This window comes from Rhinopithecus bieti, unplaced genomic scaffold, assembly GCF_001698545.2.
Source record: "Rhinopithecus bieti isolate Rb0 unplaced genomic scaffold, ASM169854v2 scaffold_6979, whole genome shotgun sequence".
NCBI lineage: Eukaryota > Metazoa > Chordata > Mammalia > Primates > Cercopithecidae > Rhinopithecus > Rhinopithecus bieti.
Window position 1 is genome coordinate 1,010,140 of NW_016805527.1, and position 20,542 is coordinate 1,030,681.

Sequence of the window (20,542 nt, forward strand, 5' to 3'; positions counted from 1 at the left end):
TATATGTAACAAACCTGCAGGTTATGCACATGTACCCTAGAACTTAAAGTATAATAATAATAATTAAAAAAAAAAAGAAAAAAAGAAAAAAAAAAGAAATAATAGACAAACAGAGAGCCAAATCATGGGTGAACTCCCATTCACAATTGCTTCAAAGTGAATAAAATACCTAGGAATACAACTTACAAGGGATGTGAAGGACCGCTTCAAGGAGAACTACAAATCACTGCTCAAGGAAATCAGAGAGGACACAAACACATGGAAAAACATTCCATGCTGATGGATAGGAAAAATCAATATCATGAAAATGACCACAATACCCCAAGTAATTTATAGATTCAATACTATCCCCATCTGGCTACTATTGACTTTCTTCACAGAATTGGAAAAAAAAAAGAAAAGAAAAAAGAAACCTACTTTAAACTTCATATGGAACCAAAAAAATCCCCACATAGCAAGGACAATCCTAAGCAAAAGGAACAAAACTGGAGGCATCACATTACCTTACTTCAAACTATACTACAAGGCTATGGTAACCAAACCAGCATGGTACTAGTATCAAAACAGATATATACACCAATGGAACAGAACAGAGGCCTCAGAAATAATACCACACATCTACAACCATCTGATGTTTCACAAACCTGATAACAGCAAGCAATGGGGAAAGGATTCCCTATTTAATAAATGGTGTTGGCAAAACAGGCTAGCCATATGCAGAACACTGAAACTGGACCCCTTCTTTACACCTTATACAAAAAATAACTCAAGATGGATTAAAGATTTAAATGAAGACCCAAAACTATAAAAACCCCAGAAGAAAACTTAGGAAATACCATTCAGGACATAGGAATGAGCAAAGACTTCATTACCAAAATACAAAAAGCAATGACAACAAAAGCTAAAATTGACAAATGGGATCTTATTAAACTAAAGAGCTTCTGCACAGCAAAAAAGCCTATCATCAGAGTTAACAGACCACCTACAGAATGGTAGAAAAATTTTGCAATCTATCCACCTGGCAAGGGACTAATATCCAGAATCTACAAAAAACTTAAACAAATTTACAATAAAAAAACAAACAACTCCATCAAAAAGTTGGTGAAGTATATGAACAGACACTTCTCAAAAGAAGACATTTATGCAGCCAACAGACATATGAAAAATGCTCATCATCACTGCTCATTTGAGAAATGCAAATCAAAACCACAAGGAGATACGATCTCACACTAGTTACAATGGCAATCACTAAAAAGTCCGGAAACAACAGATCCTGGAGAGAACGTGGAGAACGCTTTTACTCTGTTGGTGGGAGTGTAAATTAGTTCAACCATTGTGGAAGACAGTGTGGTGATTCCTCAATGATCTAGAACCAGAAATATATTTCACCCAGCCATCCCATTACTGAGTATACACCCAAAGGGTTATAAATCATTCTACTATAAAGACACATGCACACATATGTTTATTGTGGCACTGTTCACAATAACAAAGACTTGGAACTAACTGAAATGTCCATCAATGATAGACAGGATAAATAAAGTGTGGCACATATACATCATGGAATACTATGCAGCCATAAAAAAGGATGAGTTCATGTCCTCATGGACATGGATGAAGCTGGAAGCCATCATTCTCAGCAAAGTAACACAGGAACAGAAAATCAAACACCACATGTTCTCACTCGTAAGTAGGAGCTGAACAATGAGAACACATAGACACAGGGAGGGGGACATCACACACCAGGGCCTGTTGAGAAGTGGGGATGGGGGAGGGATAGTATTGGGAGGAATACCTAATTTAGATGACAGGTTGATGGATGCAGGAAACCACCATGGCACGTGTATACCTATGTAACAAACCTTCATGCTCTGCACATGTATCCCAGAACTTAAATTATATATATATATATATATATATATAAAAGAAAGAAAACATTGCAAACCATAATACAAGCAAAAAAGACATCACAGTTTATAGAGATAGGGCATGCATCACAACCAGGTGCAGATATGGCAGGAACATTGGATTTATTAGAACAGGCATTTGAAACAACTCTGATTAATATGCCTCAAGCTTCAAAATAGACCACATGCAAGAACAAATAAGCAATGTATGCAGAAAATGCAAATTCTAATAAAAAAGAAATGAATGAAATAGTATTTATCTAACACATAACAGTTTATTCAAAATAATAACAATGTATTAGATTCTATAGTATTATGTATAAGCAAAATGAGTAACAGCAATAATGGAAGGAGAGGCAGGAATTAGGAGGATTTTGTTATTATAAAATACACAACCTGTGAATCAGTGTAGTTTTATTTTGAAGGCAGACTTGGTTTAGTTGTAAACATATTTTACAAGGTGTAGTGCTTCCACTAATAAAGTAAAAAATATATATAACTCTTGTGCTAATAAGGAGAGAGAATGGAATTATGTTAAGTGTTAAAACTACAAAATCTGTAAAACATGCAAGACTAAAATAAAAACAAAGAACAAGGGCAATAAATTCAGAAGGATAAGAAATATTGTAGATACTCATCCAACTGTATCAAAAACTATTTTTAACATCAGTGGTCTTAAATGTGCTTATTAAAAGCACATTATGGATGAAGAAATAAGACCAAATGATACATTATCTGCAAGAAATCCTCTTTCAATGTTAAAGGCATACATGGATTAAAAGTGAATGAATGGAGAAAGATGTGCCATGCTAACAGTAACCTAAAGAAAGCAGTAGTAGTTTTTATTGATTCCAGATGGAGCAGACTTCAACAAGGAAAGTTTTAGGGAAAAGGAGAGACATTAGACCATGGTAAATAAATTATCCAAAAAGACATAATGATCCTTAGCATGTTTACACCTCATAAAAGAATATATAAATATGTAAGGCAATACTGATAGAACTTCAAGGAGAAATGGAAGAATCCACTATTATAGTTTATTTGCAAGGCTTACTCAAAATTTGAAATTCAATTAATGTATTACATCAAAACAACAGGCTAAAGAAGAAAAATCACATGACATATCAATAGATACAGAAAACTCATCCGACACTCATGCATGATAAAACCTCTCAGTGGACTAGGAATAGATGGGGAACATCCTCAACCTGATAACAATTACCTACCACACCAACAGCTGATATCATACTTAAGGGTGGGAAATCCAAAGATTTTCTACTAATATTATAAAAAAGGGAAAGATATTCTCGGTAACATGTCAGGTAAGTTAATATAAATCTAACTAAATAAACAAAAAATATATAAGAGGAAAACTATCAGACTCTGATAAATCAAAGAGCTAAATAAATGGAATATATTTCATGTTCATGGACAGGAAGACTCAATATTGTCTGGATGTCAGTTATTCCAAACTAGAACTACAGATTAAATAAAATTCCAATCAAAATTCCAGCAAATAATTCTGGATACTGACAAATTGATTCTAAAATATATAGAGAGAGGCAAAAGACCCAGAATAGCCAACACAATATTGAGAAACAGGATGGAAGTTGAAGGATTAATACTATCAAACTTGAAGACATACTCTAAGCTACAGTCATAAAGACAGCGTGATGTTGGGAAAGGAACAGACATATAGATCAATGGAACAGAATAGAGAGCCTAGAAATAGACGCACATAAATATAGTCAACTAATTTTTGACTAAGGAGCAAAAAAATACAATGGAGTAAATATAGCCTTTTCAACAAATGATGCTGGAAAAATTGGACATCCACATGCAATGCAAAACAGAAAGAACTTATACAGAAATCGTACACCCTTCACAAAAATTAATTCCAAATGGAACACAGCTCCAACTGTAAAACACAGTAATATAAAAACTTCCAGAGGATAACACAGTACAAAGTCCAGATGACCTTCTCTTTGTCCATGACTTTTTAGATTCTATGCCAAAGGCATGATCCACAAAAGAAACGATTGATAAACTGGACCTTATTAAAATTAAAACTTTCTGCTCTATGAAAGACATTCTCAAGAGAGTGAAAAGACAAACTGCATATTGGACAAAAATATTTGCAGACAACATATCAGGTAAAAGATACTAATGAAAATATGCAAAGAACTGTTAAAACTCAATGATATCAAAACAAAATTCCAATTAAAAATGGGCCAGAAACCTTAACAGACACCTTACCAAAATATATATATATATATATATATATATACAGATGAAAATAAGCATATGAAGATATGCCCCCCATTGTATATCATCAGGTAAATACAAATTAAAACAACAATAAGATACCACTACATGTGTATTAGAATGGTCCAAATCCAGAACATGGACAACAACAGATACTGGTGAGATTGTGGAGCAAAAGCAACTTTCATGCACAAGTGATGGAGATGGAAAGTTCTACAATTTCTTTGGAAGACAGTTTGGCAGTTTTAAAAAAACTAAACACTCTTTTGCCGTATGATCTAGAAATAACACTCTATGATATTACCCAAAGAAGTTGAAAACTTATGTCCACTCAAAACCTTAATATGGATGTTTAGAACAGTTTTGTTTATAATTTCTGAAACATGGAAGCAACAAAGACGTCTGTCTGCAAGTGAATGGATCAATGAACTGTTATACAGCCAGAAAATTGAATATTGTTCCGTACTAAAAAGAAATGAGTTATTAAGTCATGAAAAGACGTGGAGGAAACTTAAAGTCATATCACTAAGTAAAATAAGTCAATGTGAAAAGGGTAACTATTGCATGATACAACTATATGACATTTTGAAAAAAACAAAACTGTGGAGACAAGTTTGAAAAATGAGTGGTTTCTTGGGGTTGGGGGAAGGTAGGGGTGAATAGGAAGAGCACTAAAGATGTTTAGGGTAGTGAAACGACTGTGATACTATAATGGCAGATACCTGCCACTATACATATCAAAGCCCATAACATACGCAACACCAAGAGTGAACTCTAATGTAAACCATGGACTCTGGGTGGTAATGATGTGTCACGGTAAGTTTATCAGCTATAACTAATGTGCCACTCGGGGGGATGTTGACTACAGAGGGGGCCGTGCTTGTGTAGAGACAGGTGGTATACAGGAAATCTTTGTATCTTACACGCAACTTTGCTGTGAACTTAAAACTGCTCTGAAAAACTAAAGTCTATTTAAAAAAGGAAAGGAAAAAAATTCATTTGTCAAATCGAAAGACTTAAAGGAAATAAAAACATATTGAACTGATGAAAATAGAAACACAGGATGTCAGAATTTTGGGGATGCAGCAAATGCAGTGTTAACAAGGAAATTATAGAACTCAATCCTATATTAGAAAGGACATTTCAAATCAGAAATCTAAAATATTATCTCAAAAAATTTAAAAATAAGAGCAATATAAAAGTCAAAGCAACTAAAAAATAGGCAAATATTAAAAGAGCAGAATTCAATGAATGGATTACAGACCACAATATAAAAATCAGTAAAAATTACTGAAAAATAATAATATAGCAATATTGTCAGAACATGGGCAAGAAACAGGAAGATAAATCTCCTTAACAAAGAGGACATAACATACATGGCTAGCTAATAGGCATATAAAAAGTTGTTCATCACTATCAGACTTGAGGGAAATGTAAATGAAGACTATGATGAGCAGAACCAAAATTTTAAGTGAAAATACCCCAACCTAGCAGGGATGTAGAGAAACGGGATCTTTTATAATTACTGGTAGGATACAAAATATTATCTATATTCTATAGCCACTATAGAATATAATTTGGAATTTTATTTAAAACTAAAGAAACATTTTCTATTCTATGGTGCAACTTGCACTTCTGGGCATTTATCCCAGAGAAATAAAAGCTTATGTCCACACAAGAACATCCACACTACAATTGCTTTGCTCCTGTGATGGTATGTTGGCTTACTGCTCACAAGTCGTGGTTATAGAGGTTATACAATAGTTAGCAAAAGTCCTGCTTTCAGTTCTTACACAATTTTTATGTCAGCAGAGGTAATGTTCAGGTGATATGCACAAGTACGGCTAAACAATTATGTAGGTCTGGCCAACATTCTGATTGGCTAGCATTATTTGTTGTTTAAATAGTCGTCATATTTTACTGGATATTTTCAGTATTACCCATGGAGATATTATTTACTTTTATTTTATAAAGGCAGATGCTGACTTTAAAGAATTTCAACAACTCACCAAATGTCATAATCTCATTATTTTTAAGACTACTTTTTTCTCTATTCCATAATTACTTCCTATCAATTTGAGAATTTCACTCAACCAAATATCTTTTCTTACACCACTTCTTAATGAATTACATATGAGAGAAAGCTTTAAAACACAAAAATTACAAGAATGAATAATATTTATCAGCTGACAGGGAATTTCTAGTAAACTTGTCAGTATAATTAATTGCATGTATAATACATGCTACACTAAATTAACATCTAAATACCATAGTTAGCAGCCATTAAATTACATTTATCACTCTTGTTCCTTTGCAAAGGGTTTGTTGACTCATTAAAAAGTGTTGGGGTAAGTAATTGAATACTATACTGCTGTCAGCAGCTGGTGGTTGAGGTTCCCCATCAGAATAAATGCCAGAGTAATACAGAACTGACAATATTAACATCTTTCACCAGTATTAAAATTTGGCTGGGCTTTGAAAGATTAAGAAATATACGAAGAGCTAAAGGTAAAACACTCTTGACAAGAGTAATGCATTCTTTGATGTTATCAGAATAAATGGTTGGCACAAAGTAAATGATTGATCAGTGGTAGCTGAGGTGGGAGAAGAGGAGTAGTAACGAGAGGTGGAGAAAGGGTCAGTGTAAAGATGGGTCTATATTCAGGGAAGAGGTTGTGTTAGAATTCTAAGTTAAAATTTATGAGGCATGTAAAGTAAAGGGAGTGGAAGAAGTTATCAAGGCATTTGTCTAAACTGATGGGAGACAAAGTGAGGTGACCCCCTGGAAACATCAATGCATGCAGTGGCAAAGGAGCCCGCTGTAGAAACGATACAGTTCCCACATTACATAACCTGTGAGTTAGGAAGAGGCAGAAAAGATGAGTCCAAAGACACGTAAGAGACAAGAACGGGACATTTCCAGAGATACTCAGACAAAAAGCTAAGGAAAACAGTTAAGAGAAAAGCAGAAGATATATAAGGCTACAAGGAGTCACCTTGTTAAAAGAAGGAGAGCAGTGTTACAGGAGACTTTGCCTATAATATCATCAAGGGACATTCCTGGGAAGGTTCTGAATGTCAGGCTAAGGCTTCTTATCCCTGAATTTAATAAGTAAAGGGGTATAATAGAAATATGGTAATTTTAATTCATAGTTGAAAAATTATATTGAGCTTTCATGTTCATAGATATAATTTTTTCACTTTGTATTTGTTATTTATCCTTTTCCCCATTTGGTGTATATCTATTGTCCCTTCTTTCCCCAGACATAGCTGAGATAATGCATTTATAATTTCCATTCTAATGCAAGAACTTGAGAGAGTTATCTGTCAATTTTATATTAAGGTCAATAAAAAATGGAGATTTTGAATATATAAAAATATATACAAACAAAATATAAATATATAAATTTATGTAAATATGAAGTCAGATTTTTACAAAGTATTTTAAATTATTATTCAGAATGAAACCACCAAAGGACTGCTGTAGTTCCCAGGATGTTATTTTAGTTTGATACAAATGCAGTTCATAAGGAATTAAAATTAAGAAATGCAATTAGCTTTGTGTAATTCATTTTAAGTGCAGCCTTTAAGTGAAAATTTGCCAATAAAATCTTAAAGTAGGTTTATTCTTCTGGACATGAGGGATATTTCAAGATGAGCAGAGAATGTGTGTTTTTGCTCTTGTGATTCCCCAAAGGTTTCCCCTCTTTGTTCCTTAATGACATTAATGTGGTTTAGAGGGGTTATAGGACGAATTTCTTGGGTTTACCTTTGCTTCAATCTGTTTAGTATCTGGATTCTGAAACAAAAATTTGATTTTGCTCTTGCCATCATCTGAAGAACCTTTAAGCTGAGAAAACTTATACCTCCAAAGGATAGCCTAAAGGGAAAAAAAGAAACAATGTAAGTCAATGGAATTAATATCTGCTTTCAAATCAAGAAACTGTTCTTCTTTAAATGGTAAAAGTTAATCATACAAAGTTAGTACTATGTCCCAATATTTTAAAATGAAATTTAAAAATGTTAACATTTGTGATTCAATATTATCATTTAATTTTTAGAAATATTTTTTCCATGAAATAATTATTGTGAAAATACATAAAAATAAATTACTTTTAGTATCTTGTCTTATGTGCACGGTCAATAAGAACTGTATGTTTCATGGAGTCCTTTTCAATAGAAGTGACAAAGTGATTTTGAATTGATCATTCTGGAGCTTTATCTTGAAGTTCAACTAATAACCTTAGCTTTATTAAGAGGACATATTAGCTTGAATAAACACCTGTGACAAACGCTGACACGGTACTTTCATGAGATTCAGAATAAGCATTTTATAGAGCCATCTGCATCAGTCTATAGTATCTTGGAAAGTAGAGAGGCCTCTTTCAGAAACATATTCTACAAATGTAATTCTCTGAAGCAGAAAGTAACAGAAATCTGTTGCCTTTCCAAATAACAAAAAAGGATATATACAAGGTTAAATTGGCAATAAGTGGGAATTGTCTATAACAATTTTTTGTCTATTCTATATCATAAATCATATTTCCTGGGAGTAGGTGCAGCACTTCGCTCTTTGGTATGTCCTGAAACTAAAACCATGCATGTCCAAAGTAAAATACCAAAGATATAAATCATTGAAGAAGAAAATTGTGTATGTGTGTTCAAACACGATCACATGCCATGTAGTTTTTTTTTTTTACCTTATCTTAGCATACGTTCACCTCATTAAATATGTGATAGTAAATACTTTTACAAATTATTGTTTCAAATATTTTAAAAATGATTTCTTGTGGTTTCTAAAGAGATCAACAAAACATAGCTGATGTAGTCAAATATTTTCTGAGTGCAGTCCTATTTAAGCTATTGTCTCTGATAAAATAGTAAAGAAACAAAGAACAGAGTATATGTCTCACATCTTTTTCAGAATAAAAGGTGATAGATAAAAGCATATATGGGCATACCTCAGGGTATATACAGGCATACCTCAGGACTTTTGTGGATTTTGTTCCGGACCACCACAAAACAGCAAGTATTGAAATAAAGTGAGTCACAGAAATTGCTTGGTTTCCCAATGCACATACGAATTATGTTTGTTACAATCCTGTAGTCCATTAAGTGCACAATGACATTAAGCCTAAAAAACAATGGATATACCTTAATTAAAATATGCTTTATTACTAAAAAATGCTAGGGGCCATTCAAGTCTTCAGTGAGCCATAGTCCTTTCGTTGGTGGAGGGTGTTGCCTTGATGCTGACGGCTGCTGGCTCATCAGGATGGTGATTTTTGGTGGTTGGGGTGGCTGTGATAATTTCCCAAAATAAGACAGCAATGAAGTCTGCTGCATCGATTGACTCTTTCATGAAATATTTCTCTGTAGTCCGCAATATAGCCTAATAGCATTTTACCCACACAATTTCTGAATTGGAGTGAATTCACTCAAGTTCTGCTGCTGTTTGTCGACTAAATTAATGTAATATTCTAAATACTTCGTTATCATTTCAACAATATTCACAGCATTTTCATAAGTGTAGATTCCATCTGAAGAAACTACTTTCTTTGCTCCTGCATAAGAAGAAACTCCTCACTCACTAAAGTTTTATCATGAGATTGCAATAATTCAGTCACATCTTCATGGCTCCACTTATAATTTTAGTTTTCTTATTATTTCCACTGCATTTGCATTTCCGTCTTTCGCTGAAGTCCTGAACCTCTCCAAGTCTCCTATGAGGGTTAGAATTGATTTAACTTATTCCAAATTCCTATTAATGTTGATATTTTGACCTCCTCCCATGAATCATAGATATTATAATGGCATCTAAAATTGTGAATCCTTTCTGGAAAGTTTTTAATTGACTGCCAAGATCCATCAGAGGAATCACTTTAGCTATGGTATCTATAGACTTACAAAGTGCATTCCTTAAATGATAAAACTTGAAAGTTGAAAATACTCCTTGATTCAGGGACTCCAGAATGGATATTGTGTTAGCAGACAAGAAGACATTAGCCTCCTTACACACCTCCATCAGAGTTCTTGGATGATTTGGTACATTTTTAGTGAGCCGTATTATTTTGAAAGGAATTGTTTCCTTGAGGCAGTGGGTGTCAATAGTGGGCTTAACATATTTAGTAAACCATGCTGTAAACAGATGTTCTTCAGGATTTAATGTTCCATTTAGAGCACAGGTAGAGTAGATTTAGCATCATTCTTAAGGGTAGTAGGATGTTTACAATGGTAAATGAGAATTGGCTACACGTTAGTCACCAGCTGCAATGGTCCCAACAAGAGAGGCAGCCTGTCCTGTGAAGTTTTGAAGCCAGACATTGACTTCTCCTCTCTAGCTATGAAAGTTTTAGATGGCATCTTCCTCCAATATAAGGCTGTTTTATCTACACCAAAAATCTGTTGTTTAGTGTAGCCACCTTTATCAATGATCTTAGCTAGATCTTCTGGATAACTTGCTATAGCTTCTCCATCAGCACTTGCTGCTTCACGTTGTACTTTTATGGTATAAAGATGGTTTCTCTCTTTAAACCTCATGAACCAACTTATGCCAGTTTCAACCTTTTCTTCTTCAGCTTCTTCATCTTTATCAGCTTTCATAGATCTGAAAAGAAAGCCTTCCCCTAGATTAGGCTTTGGCTAAAGGGAATGTTGTGGCTGGTTTGATCTATCCATACTATGAAAACTTTCTCAATATCAGCAAGAAGGCTGTTTCACTTTTTTATCATGTATGTGTTCCCTGGAGTAGCACTATTACATTTCTTCAAGAACTTTTCCTTTGCATTCACAACTTGCTTAACTGTTTGTCACAGGAGGCCCAGCTTTTAGCTTATCTCTGTTTTCAACACGCCTTTCTCACCAAGCGTAATCATTTCTAGATTTTGATATAAAGTGAGAGGCATATGAGTCTTTCACTTGATGTTTAGAAAGGCCATTGCAGGATTATTAATTAGCTTGATTTTCAAATTATTGTGTCTGTGGGAATAGGGAGTCACAAGTACAGGGAGAGAGGTGGGGAGCAGTTGGTCAGTGGAGCAGTCAGAACACACTTTTTTTGGTTAAAGTTGTTCACCATCTTATATGGGCACAGTTCATGGTGCTCCAAAATAATTACAATAATAACATGAAATATTACTAATTACAGGTCACCACAACAAATATAATTAAAAAGAGTTTTGAAATTTTGTAAGCATTACCAAAATGTGACACAGAGATACAAAGTCAGCACACGCTGTTGGAAAAATAGCCGATAGAGTGGCTCAATGCAAGGTTGCCAGAAACCCGCAATTTGTGAAAGACATAGTATACATGAAGGATGATAAAGCAAAGTATGATAAAATGAGGTATGCCTGTAAATTCCCACTTATGTCAATACATTCACACTGTCATATGAAGAGAAAGTTATAGTTAAACATATCACAAATACGAATTTTAACATACCACCAGTGATCCTTAAAACCCAGATTTCTTAAGGTCCTAGCCTCTTTAAGCAGAGTTTCTAATGAGAAAGTACTACCCCCTTACCCAGCAAAACATAAAGTAATTCCTGGTAAAATGCCTGTTCTCTAAGATTATCTCACACTGGCACTGAGAAAATGAGATTGGTAAAGGTTCCAATAAATACATTTAAGGGTAAATGAAAGGGAGTGAGAACATGTTTATCTCCAGCCAACAATTCCACAGTAAATAGTCATATGCATAACTTTTCCTAGTGGTAATATTTTCAGCTTAGATATTACAAGTTTATAATTAGGAGACATTACCCATGGTCTCCATTTGGACATTTGTATTCTAATGGTGACAGGTAACAATGGCAGACAAAAAAATTGCAACTTTCATCTTCAACTCAATAAAGTGTGTGTGTGTGTGTGTGTGTGTGTGTGTGTGTGTGTGTGTGTGTGTGTTTTATATTGGTACATGGGGAATAAATGTACCTTACATTAAAAAAATATTGTCTTACACAGCTTGGGCAACGTGATGAAACCTTGCCTACAAAAAAGACAAAAAGTTAGCTGGGCTTCGTGGCATGCACCTGTAGGTCCAGCTACCTGGGAAACTGAGATGGGAGAATCACCTGAACCCAGTGGTTGACACTACAGTGAGACGTGATCATGCCACTGCACTATAGAGTGAGCCCTGTCAGAAAGAGAGAAAGAGAGGAAGAGAGAAAGAGAAAAAGAGAGGAAGGAAGGAAGGAAGGAAGGAAGGAAGGAAGGAAGGAAGGAAGGAAAGAAAGGGTGAAAATGTTTGTGTTTGACCAATTATAATATTGGCATTTTTCTTCTACACATTAATACTAAAACAAGATCAAAATGTAAGAATTAAAGTGACAACAGAAGTAAAAAGAAAATTCGACATGGAGATTATATAAAATAATAGAATATTACCTTAATTGTATAACTAATACATAAGATAAGCATATGATAAGGTAGAATCCTAGTCCCCAGTTTACTTTATATGTGTTCTTAAATGTTAATTTTTATATGCCAATTTTTTAAAAGTAAATCACTCATGCACACAAAACACTTGCAGTATTTATGCTAGATTTCTGAGGTACCCTTAGTTTGACAAATGTGGAGGAATATGAGTACCATGCTCAAGGAAAAGTTTAAGTCCATGATCTGAACAATACTACTAGTTTAGTGCATCATTTCAGAAAGATGCAACAAGGAATTACTGCAACATAACCCTTCATGACTGAAGTCAATATTTTCTGCTATCCTCTTTCAGGAGACACTTTTTCAATTTATATGGGCCTACAGTGCATTATAATACTTTCCCAGATTTGTAGCTCCAAGAATTCCTGAGGGGGGCATTAATCTGGAGCTAATAGGTTTATAAGGAAATTCATTGCTTACTAGATCAAAATTCCTTCCAGAAGTCTAAAAGGATTTTTGACTATGCCCCATCATCCAGTATCACAGTAGCATGTTTAGATAGCATACAATCTGCAGAAGAGCAAAAGCACTAAAAAAAAATAAACTTGCATTTGTTGTTTGACTACATAATGACATTGAACCCATCCTACAAGTCTAAAGATATTTTGCAGGGAAATATTATATATTAGATATACATATGCGTTATGTTATTTATAATATTTATATGTAAATATAGATATTATACATATATATGACTTAAAAATATTAAGACAATCAGAAAGTTTATATCCACCCCACACCCAGTTTGACCAATTATTGATATCTCACATTAGTGTGGTGTCTTGTCACAGTTAAGGAACTAATATCAGAAGATTGTTAAGTAGGGTCATCATTTATTTAGATTTCTTTAGTTTTATCCTAATGTCTTTTTCCATTATGGCGCCATGTTACATTTATTCAGTGTGACTTCTTAGGCTCCACTTGGCTGTGACAGGTTCTCAGTTCCTTATCAGACTGTACTTGACAACTTTGAAGAGTTCTGTCAGGTACTTTGTAGAGTAGCCCCTATTATAATGTTTTCAATGTTTTTCTCATGAATAGATGGGCCGAAGATTTTCTTTAAACCAAAAAGGTCTCACAGTTTTTTGTCAATGATGCCAGTGGGTATCCCTGAGAGGTTTTCATTTAAGGCAGGCATGTGATTTGAGTGTGATATGTTGTGTGTTCGCTCAACTGGGGTAGACCACTTAACACAATTTGATAGGTTATTTCAACATAGACCTATGTGAAGAAAAGCAGACTTTTAAAGTACTGAAACTCCATATCTTGATTACTTTATTACTAAAACATTTGTATAAGAGCAGTCAAAATTAAGTAAAATATACTCATGTATTTTTACATTGCCTATAATTTCTTCTTTTCTAATTTCAAATTATTATTTAACATTAACAATTATAAAATAAAAGAACATTTGCATTTTCTTTTCGTGTGGTAAAATATGAATAATATAAAATTTAGCATCATAATGATTTTTACATGTATGATTCAAGAACGTAAAATACATTCACAATGTTGTGCAATCATTACCACTAGCCGTTTCCAGAATATTTTTATCATCCTAAACAGGAACTCTGTACCCATTAATCATATGTCTTCACTTATCTTTCCCCACTACTCCAGGTATCCTTTATTCTACTTCCTGTCTCTATGAATTTGCCTATTCTAGGTGTTTCACTTAAGAGGAATCATAAAACATCTCTGCTTTTGATTTCACTTAACATAAGGTTTTCGAGGCCCACCATGGCTAAATAATATTCCATTGTCTGAAAATCCCAATTTTGTTTATCCATTCATTTATTGATGGACATTTGAGTTGCATTCACCATTTGTCAACTGTGAGTCATACTGCTATGAACATTGCTGTACAGGTATCTGTTTAAGTCCCTGCTTTCAATTCTTTGGTGTATATACTGATAAGCTGCATTATTGAATCATGGTAACCTATGTTCAACTTTTTGTGGAATCCCCAAATGTTTTTCAGAGGCTACATCGTTTTATAATTATACCAGTAATGTGAAAGAAAGGGTTACTAGTTCTCCATTTCCTCGTCAACAACTTTGCTTGTTTTCTTTCTGATTTTTGCCATCCCAATGAATGTAAAGTGGTAACTCCTGTGGTTCTGACTTGCATTTCACTAATGGCTAGTGATGTTGGTCATCTTTTTGTGTGCTTGTTGGCCATTTGTATATATTGTTTGTTGCAATATCTACTCATGTTCCATTTTGAATTGGGTTGCTTGTTTTGTTACTCAGTTGTATAAGCATTTTTTATATTTTGGATATTAACCATTATCACATATATGATTTGCAAATACATTTTTCCATTCTGTGGATGGCCTTTGCACTCTGTTGTAGTACCATTTGATGTACAAAAGTCATTCCCTTTAATGTTGTCCAATTTATCTATCTTTTATTTTGTTGCTTGAGCTTTCACTGTCATAACAAATAAATTATTGCCAAATTTAAAGTAATGAAGCTTTTCCCCTATGCATTCTTCTATAATTTTTATCATTTTAACTCTTACAGTTAAGTCTTTGACTCATTTTGAGATAACTTTTGCATATGGTGTAAAGCAAAGATTTAACTTTATCCTTTTGCAGGTGAATGTTTTGTTTTACTAACAAACACCATTAGTTGAAAAGACTGCTCTTTCCTCATTGGATGGTCTTGGCACCCTTGTTGAAAATCATTTTACCATACATGTGAGGTTCATTCTGTGATCCCTATTCCATTCCATGTTTTTATGTCAGTCTCTGTGACAGGACAACATTGCTTTAATTACTATAGCTTTGTAATAAGTTTTATAAACAGAAGTCAAAAGAACTTTGTTATTTTTCAAGATTGTTTTGGATATTCAGAGATCCTTAAAATTTTATATTAGTTATAAGATGGACTTTTTCTATTTCTTCGAAAAACATAAGTGACATTTTGATGAGGACTGCATTGTATCATATTGTCATCTTAATAATAATATGTCTTTCAATTCATAAACACAGGATATTGTTTCATTTATATACACTGAATTTCTTTCATCAACGTTCTGTAGATTTTAGTATACAAGACTTTCGTCTACTTGGTTAAGTATATTTCCAATTATTTAATTCTATTATTATAAATGAAATTGTCTTCTCAAATGTTTTTCCACATTATTCATTGTTAGTGTATAGATACACAATTCTTTTTTTGTGTGTGCTGATTTTGTATACTGTGACTTTATTACTATTACATATTAGCTAAAACAGGTTTTGTGCGGTTATTTAGTTTGGATATTTGTCCCCACACAAATCTCCTGTTGAAATCTAATCCCAGTGTTTGGAAGGGGGCCTTATAGGAGGTGTGTGGATCATGGAGGCAGATCCCTGAATGATCTGCACTCATGAATGGCTTGGGCCATCCCCTTGGCAATAAGTGAGCTCTCACTCTGGGTTCACAGGAAATCTGATCATTTAAAAATGTGTGTCACCTCCTCTCTCTGCTCTCTGCTCCTACTTTCACCATGTGACATTCTTGCTCCCACTTCATCTTCCACCATGACTAAAAACTCCCTGAGACTTCCCCAGAAGCCATCAGAAGCCAGCACCGTGCTTCCTGTATAGCCTGAAGAACAGTAAGCCAATTAATCCTCTTTCCTTTATGAATTACCCAGTCTCATGTATTTCTTTATACCAATCCAAAAATGGCCTTATACATCTGTTGCGTGTGTGTGTGTGTGTGTGTGTGTGTGTGTGTGTGGTTGTCTACATGAGAGATCATGTCATCTGTGAACAGAGATAATTTTACTACTTATTTTCAATTTTTTGGCTTTTGTTTTCTTGCCTAATACCTCTGGCTAAAACTGTCAATAATACCATGTCAAACAGAAGAAGTCAAAGCAAGTATTCTTGTTCCTGATTTTAGGAGAAAAACCTTCAGTCTTTCATCATTGGATATAATACTATCTGTGGATCTTTTTGTCATATTTCAAATTTCCTTCTCTTCCTAGTTTATTAAGTTTTTTGTTAAAGGTTGATGCATTTTGACAAATGTATTTTTCTATATTAATTGAGAAGATTATTGTGTTTTCATTTAACCTTAATTCTCTTAAGGTGTTGTATTACATTGATTGATTTACATATATTGAAACTTCCTTGAATTTCATTAATAAATACTACTTGACCATGATGTATAATCATTTTAATATGTTGCTGAATTCTGTTTGCTAGTATTTTGTTGAGATTTTTTTTCTTTAATATTCATTAGGAATATTGCGCTACTGTTTTCTTTTCTTGCAGTATCTTCTGGCTTTGGTGTCAAGGTAATGTTGGCCTCACAGAATGACTTACAAAGCATTCCCACCTCTTCAATTTTTTTTTGTAAGAATTTGAGAATAACTTTGATTTTTTCTTTTTTTTAATGGTTGGTAAAATTCACCAATAAAGCTACGTGGTCCAGGCCTCTTCTCTGTTGAGAGATTTATGATTGTGGGTTCAATCCCCTAAATAGCTATAGATTCATTTACTTTTCACAGTGTGTATATTTCCAGGAATTTATCCATTTCATCTAGATTATCAAATTTCTGAAATGCAATAGCTCATAAAATTGTGTCTTAATGCATTTATTCTTACGATGTTATCAAAATGTCTCTTCTCTTTTTTCCTGATTTTAGTAATTTGGATCTTCTTGTTGAGACAGTTAGGCTAAAGACTTACAAATTTTGTTGATCTTTTCAAGGAACCAAGCTTTAATTTTGTTGTTTTTTTCTTTATTACTCTTCTAGTATCTATTTTATTTTTTCCAACAATAATCTTTATTGTTTCACCTTTCTAGCTAGCTTTCAGTCTATTCTTCTTTTTCTACTTCCTTAAGATGTAATGTTGGGTCACTGATTTGTGATGTGTCTTATTTTTAGATGAGTTTTGTTTTCGTCCTCTTTTTTAATATATATACTTATACTCCTGTAAGTTTCCCTTTTAGTACGCTTTCACTTTGTCTAATATATTTTGATATGTTTGTGTTTCATTTTCCTCTAAATACTTTCTAATTTGTTTTACGATTTCTTCTTTATCCATTTGACAGGACTGTGTTGATTTCCATTTGTTTCTGGATTATCCAGTGTTTCTACTGGTATTGATTTTTAGTTTCATTCCATTGTGAGCAGAAAAGATATTTTGTATTATTTCAATCATTTAAGATCTATCATGACATATTTTATGTCTTAACACATGGTATAATCTGAAGAATGTCCCATGTGCCCTTCAGAAAATTTTGTATTCAACTGTGGTTGGGTGGAGTATCATCCATATGTCTGTTAGATACAGTTGGTTAATAGTGTGTGTATGATTTTTTAAATTAATAATAGATTTTATTTTTAGAGCAGTTTCATGTTCACAGAAATAATATGCAAAAGATACAAAGTGGCACATTTGTGACAATCTATGAGCCTACGTTGACATCATTATCCTTCAAAGTCCTAAGTTTACATTTGGGTTCACTTTTGGTATTATAAATACTATTGATTTTGACAAACATAATATAACATTTATCTACCATTACAGTATCTTGCAGAGTAGTTTCATTGTCCTGGAAATCCTCTGTGCGCAAACCTACTCATCCCTCTGTTTCCCACAATCACTGGTAATCACTGGTCTTTTTCCATCTTCATAGTTTTGCCTTTTCCAGAATCTCATATAGTTGGAATCATACAGTATATAGTCCTTTCCAATTGACTTCTTTCACTTAGTAATGTGCATTTGTTTCCATCATGCCATTTCATGGCTTTTCTTTTTTTTTTTTTTTTTTTTTTGGTGTTCAATAATATTCCATTTTCTAGATATACCATGGTTGAGTTATCCATTCACATACTAAAGAATGTTGGTTGTTTCCATGTTTGGACAATTATGAATACAATTGCTCTAAATATCCATGTGCAGACATTTGTGAAGACATAGCTTTTTAGCTACTTTGAGTAAATACCATGCAATAAGATTTGCATAGTAACAGAATGTTTTGTTATGTGAGAAACTGTTCAACTATCTTTTTCTTACATTTAACTTTTATTTTAAGTTCAGGAGTACTCAGCCAGGTGCAGTGGCTCATGTCTGTAATTCCAACACTTGGAAAGTGAATGCGGGAGGGTCACCTGAGGTCAGGACTTTAAGACCAGTCTGGCCAACATGGCACAATCCCATCTCTACTAAAAATACAAAAATTAGCTAGGCCTGGTGGTGCACACCTGTAATGCCAGCTACTTGGGAGGCTGAGGCCCAAGAATTGCTTGAACCCAGGAGGTGAATGTTACAATGAGCTGAGATTTCACCACTGTACTCCAGCTTAGGTAACAGAGTAAGACTCTGCCTCAGCAAAAAAAAAATGAAAATAAAATAAAATAAAGTTCATATGAAGGTGTGTTATATGGGTAGACTTATATCATGGAGGAGTTTTGTACAGATTATTTTGTCACCCAGGTATTAAGCCTAGTACCCAATAGTTATTTTTCCTGCTCTTCTCCCTCCTACCAACCTCCATCCTCTGATAGGCTTTAGTGTATGTTCTTCTTCTTTATGTGACCTCGTGTTCTCTTCATTTAGCTCCTCTTTGTAAGCGAGAACATGTGGTATTTGGTTTTCTGTTCTTGTATTGGTTTGCTAAAGATAATGGCCTCCAGCTCCATCCATCTCCCTGCAATGTAAATGATCTCATTCTTTTTATGGCTGCCTAGTGTTGCATGGTGTATATACATCACAATTTCTTTATCTAGTTTACCATTGATGGGCATTTAGATAGACTCCATGTCTTTGTTATTGTGTATAGTCCTGCAGTGAACATACTTGTGCATCTCTTTATGATAGAACAATCTATATTCCTTTGAGTATATACCCAGTAATGAGATTGATGGGTTAAATAATATTTCTATTTTTAGGTCTTTGAGGAATTAACACACTGTCTTCTACAGCGGTTAAACTAATTTATACTCCCACCAACCGGGTAAAAGCTTTCCTTTTTCTCTACAACCTTGTCAGCATCGGTTTTGTTTTGTTTTGTTTTGTTTTATTTCTAATGGTAGCCATTCTGGTGTGTGTGAGATGGCATCTCATTGTGGTTTTGATTTGCATTTCTCTAATGATCAGTGATGTTGAGGATTTTCTTTTTTTATGTTTTTTGGCCACACGTATGTCTTCTTTTGAAAAGTGTGGTTCATTTCCTTCGCCCACATTTTAATAAGGCTGTTTTTATCTTGTAAATTTGTTTAAGTTCCTTGTAGATGCTGGATATTAGACCTTAGTCAGACACATAGTTTACAAAAATTTTCTCCCATTCTGTAAGTTGTCTGTTCACTCTGTTGATAGTTTCTTTTGCTGTGCAGAAACTTTTTAATTAGATCCCATTTTCCAATCTTTGCTTTTATTGTAATTGCTTTTGGGATCTTCATCATGAAATCTTTCCCCATTCCTATGTCTAGAATGGTATTGCCTAGGCTGTATTCCAGAGTTTTTATAGTTTGGGTTCTACATTTAAATATTTAGTATATCTTGAGTTATTTTTTGTATATGGTGCAAAAAATGGAGTCTAGTTTGTTCTGCAGCTGGCCAGCCAGTTATCTCAGAATCATTAATTGGATAGAGAATCCTTACCCCATTGATTGTTTTTGTCAGATTTCTCAAAGATGAAATACTTGTAAGTGTGTGGCCTTATTTCTGGGTTCCCCATTCTGTTCCACTGGTATATGTGACTGGTTTTGTACCAGTGCCATGCTGTTTTGGTTACTATAGCCCTGTTTAAAGTCAGGTAGCATGATGCCCCAGTTTGTATTTATTTTATTTTTTTATTTTACTTTAAGTTCTGGGATACACATGCCATGGTGGTTTCCTGCACTCATCAATCTGTTATCTATGTCAAGTTTTCTCCTAATGCTATTCCTCCCCTAGATCCACATCCAGTATATACCCAGTCA

At 33.9% G+C, this 20,542-nt stretch overlaps 1 protein-coding gene across 1 annotated transcript in view; it reads right to left on the reverse strand.

The window, feature by feature from the left end:
• The window catches only part of SNTG1 (syntrophin gamma 1), a 408,192-nt gene that overhangs the window by 39,957 nt on the left and 347,693 nt on the right, over positions 1-20,542 (reverse strand). Inside the window, exon 16 of the mRNA XM_017872759.1 lies at positions 7,942-8,052. Coding sequence (XP_017728248.1) covers positions 7,942-8,052 — 111 coding nt within the window. The remainder of the gene's footprint in view (positions 1-7,941; positions 8,053-20,542) is intronic.